General features: G+C 41.3%; 1 protein-coding gene across 1 annotated transcript; it reads right to left on the minus strand.

Moving 5' to 3' along the window:
* Positions 1-409: 409 nt before the first annotated feature.
* LOC112527895 (IAA-amino acid hydrolase ILR1-like) lies at positions 410-2,175 on the minus strand. The gene is made up of 5 exons (XM_025138746.1): positions 1,756-2,175; positions 1,530-1,655; positions 1,134-1,448; positions 925-1,053; positions 410-838 (listed from the first exon to the last, which is right to left on the minus strand). The coding sequence occupies exons 1-5, from the start codon at positions 2,140-2,142 to the stop codon at positions 443-445; spliced, it is 1,353 nt and encodes a 450-aa protein (XP_024994514.1). The 5' UTR covers positions 2,143-2,175; the 3' UTR covers positions 410-442.
* Positions 2,176-2,782: the final 607 nt, after the last annotated feature.

Here is a 2,782-nt window from a genome sequence, read left to right on the forward strand (position 1 = left end):
TTTGCTTCGATTTTAGAGGTGGATTTGGACGTTGGATTTTAGAGAAGGARTGGTGGTGGACGGTGGTTGATGGTGGTGGGATGAGGGTGGAGATTGAGGATGGAAGGCTTGATGTGGAGGAGAATGAAAAATTAAGGGAATCATGGGAACACAAACAGAAGTGAAATCAGAAATTATACATATTGATATGTTTTGTTGGTTACAAAAACAAACTATTGATTTAGATTTTAGACTTCAGACGTTGTCAGTTTACAAAAACAAACAATCTGACTGATTCAGATTTCAGACTTCAACACCACCTCTTAAATATCAGAAGTAAAATCAGACTTCAGACTTTAGCACCTCTTAAAAAACTAACACTAGCTAGGTAGGTATTGTAAACCAACCCACGTTGGTACCATCATCCATCTTATTTTTTGTACATTCATTCTAACCCAAAAGCTTACAACTCATCACGATAGGTGGCGCCACCGCCGCCATGGCTATCCAGGTAAGAAATCGCCACGGCGGCATGAAAAACTGATCCAATCGGAAGAGCAGATTCATCAATAACAAAATACGGCGAATGTAAACTATGCTCTGGTTCATGAGTCTTGTTCTTTGTTCCGATCACGAACATGATTGCCGGCATTTTCTGTGTAAAGAAGCTAAAATCCTCACCTCCCATCGTCACCGGCATCAAATGCACGTTGGGTTTTCCTAATATGATTTCAGCCACCGTCTTTGCGTGTTCGTACATCCCTTCGTCGTTTACCATCACCGGGTACGGCAACGGCGTTTCCTCCATGAAATCAAACTCGGCTGTGCAATGGTGAACGGCGGCCTGCAACTCTACCACCTGAAATTTTGACATACCCAAAGTGGAGTTAATTGGGATATATTGAAGCTTGCTTATATTGAATTCTTGATTAATGGWGTATTTACCTGTTTAATCCTTTCTTTCGTGTTTACTAGACCTTTTGAAGACAAGCTTCGATATGATCCCCCAAATTTAACACTCTCTGGAATCACATTGTCTGCTTTGCCTCCGGTAATGTGTCCGATGGTCAAAACCTACAGATCAGCCACCGGAAATTAGTTGGAACCTCAAAAGCAGATAAAAAGGATTCCACTTTGAAAGTTGAAATATTTACTTTGGACTCAAGTGGATCGGTTTCGCGAGATACAATCTGTTGCAGAACAACAACCGCCATTGATGCTGCAAGAATCGGATCTTTTGATAAATGTGGGGTTGCMGCATGTCCACCAATACCTTTAATGGTTGCAGTAAACCTTCCAGAACCAGCTAGCACCGGGCCTGGCCGWGAAGCTACGACGCCCACCGGATATGACGGCAAAACATGGAGGCCAAAGGCGGCTTTGACGTTGTCAAGTGCACTGTGTTTAAGCATATGATAAGCTCCGGCGAAACCCTCTTCGCCGGGCTGGAAAACCAGCTTTACGGTTCCCTTTTAAAAGTTGAAAATAGAAGGTTAAGGTTGATCTTTGCAGGTTGTACTTTGTGCATTAGGTTTGGTACTTGGTTTTACCTTGAGTTCATGTCTCCTGGCTTGAAGCAACTTTGCTGCTCCAAGTAGCATTGCTACATGAGAATCGTGACCACACGCATGCATTTTTCCGGCGTTCTTACTCCGGTGATCCCAATCGACTAATTCCTGATTTTTCGATGAGAGAGATAAAAAAAAAACAGTAGAATGCTTGATACAATGGAAGTTCTTCAATGAAATTTCAAATAATTCAGAAAAAAGAAAGAACCTGAAGTGGCAGAGCATCCATGTCTGCACGGAGAGCAAAGAATGGTTGTTCGCCGGAGCCAATGGTAGCCACAACACCCGTCCCCGCCACCGGCCATGTGTACTCGATTCCAAGGTTATCAAGCTCCGCYCTTATCAATTCACTCGTTTTGTATTCTTGAAACCCAAGCTCCGGGTACGCATGGATTTTCCGACGGATGTCTCTCACCCAGTTATAAAATCCCGGTGACTTCGCAGTCTCCAAAAGCTGCCGACCAAGGGGACCAACCACCTCTGGTTTCAAAAGGATCGTTGGTTCTAAAGCTCGTAATGATTTGAGGAAGAAGGTGTAGTGCAAGATAATGACGGCGGAAACAAGAATGGGGAGGCGGGAAAGAGAAAATCTCATCTTTGCCGGTAGGCAGAGCGATCGGGTTCCTTCGAATTTTCTACACCCACATGACTCACGAGTGAGTTTAAAATAAAAGAGTAAGCTACGATCTTAGTCCCCGGTCTTTAAAAATTGATTTTTTCGTCCCTATGATTTTTTTGTATTATCTCCATTTTTGTCCCTACATCCAACATCGTTAGAAATGGGTTAGCGGCTTATTTTTAACGGTGTTGGATACTGGGAAAAAATGAAAACCATATGGAAGAAAAAAAGGAGTTCTTAAAGACTAAGGACAAAAATGGTTATAAGAACATCGGGGACAAAAATAGTAGTTTACTCAAATTAAAATTTAAAAGAATAGAAGTTTTTATTTAGGCACCCTGATTTTGTAAACTTGACAATATAAGTACCTATACTTTAAAAAAGACAACCAATAATATTTGCTAGAGTAAATTATAAATTTGACCCATGTGGTTTCATGTCGGTTGTGAAGAATATCCCTCAACCCTAAACTTCATGATTAGGGTCCTTTTGGTTTCATCTTTTTATGAATCAGGCCCTTACCGTAATGTTTGTTAGAAACTTCGTTAAGCCAAGGGTGTTTTGGTCTTTTGAACCATTAAAAACTAAATCTAAAATTCTCAATGAAATATTGCAA

This window comes from Cynara cardunculus (genome assembly GCF_001531365.2).
Source record: "Cynara cardunculus var. scolymus isolate 2C chromosome LG 1, CcrdV1, whole genome shotgun sequence".
NCBI lineage: Eukaryota > Viridiplantae > Streptophyta > Magnoliopsida > Asterales > Asteraceae > Cynara > Cynara cardunculus.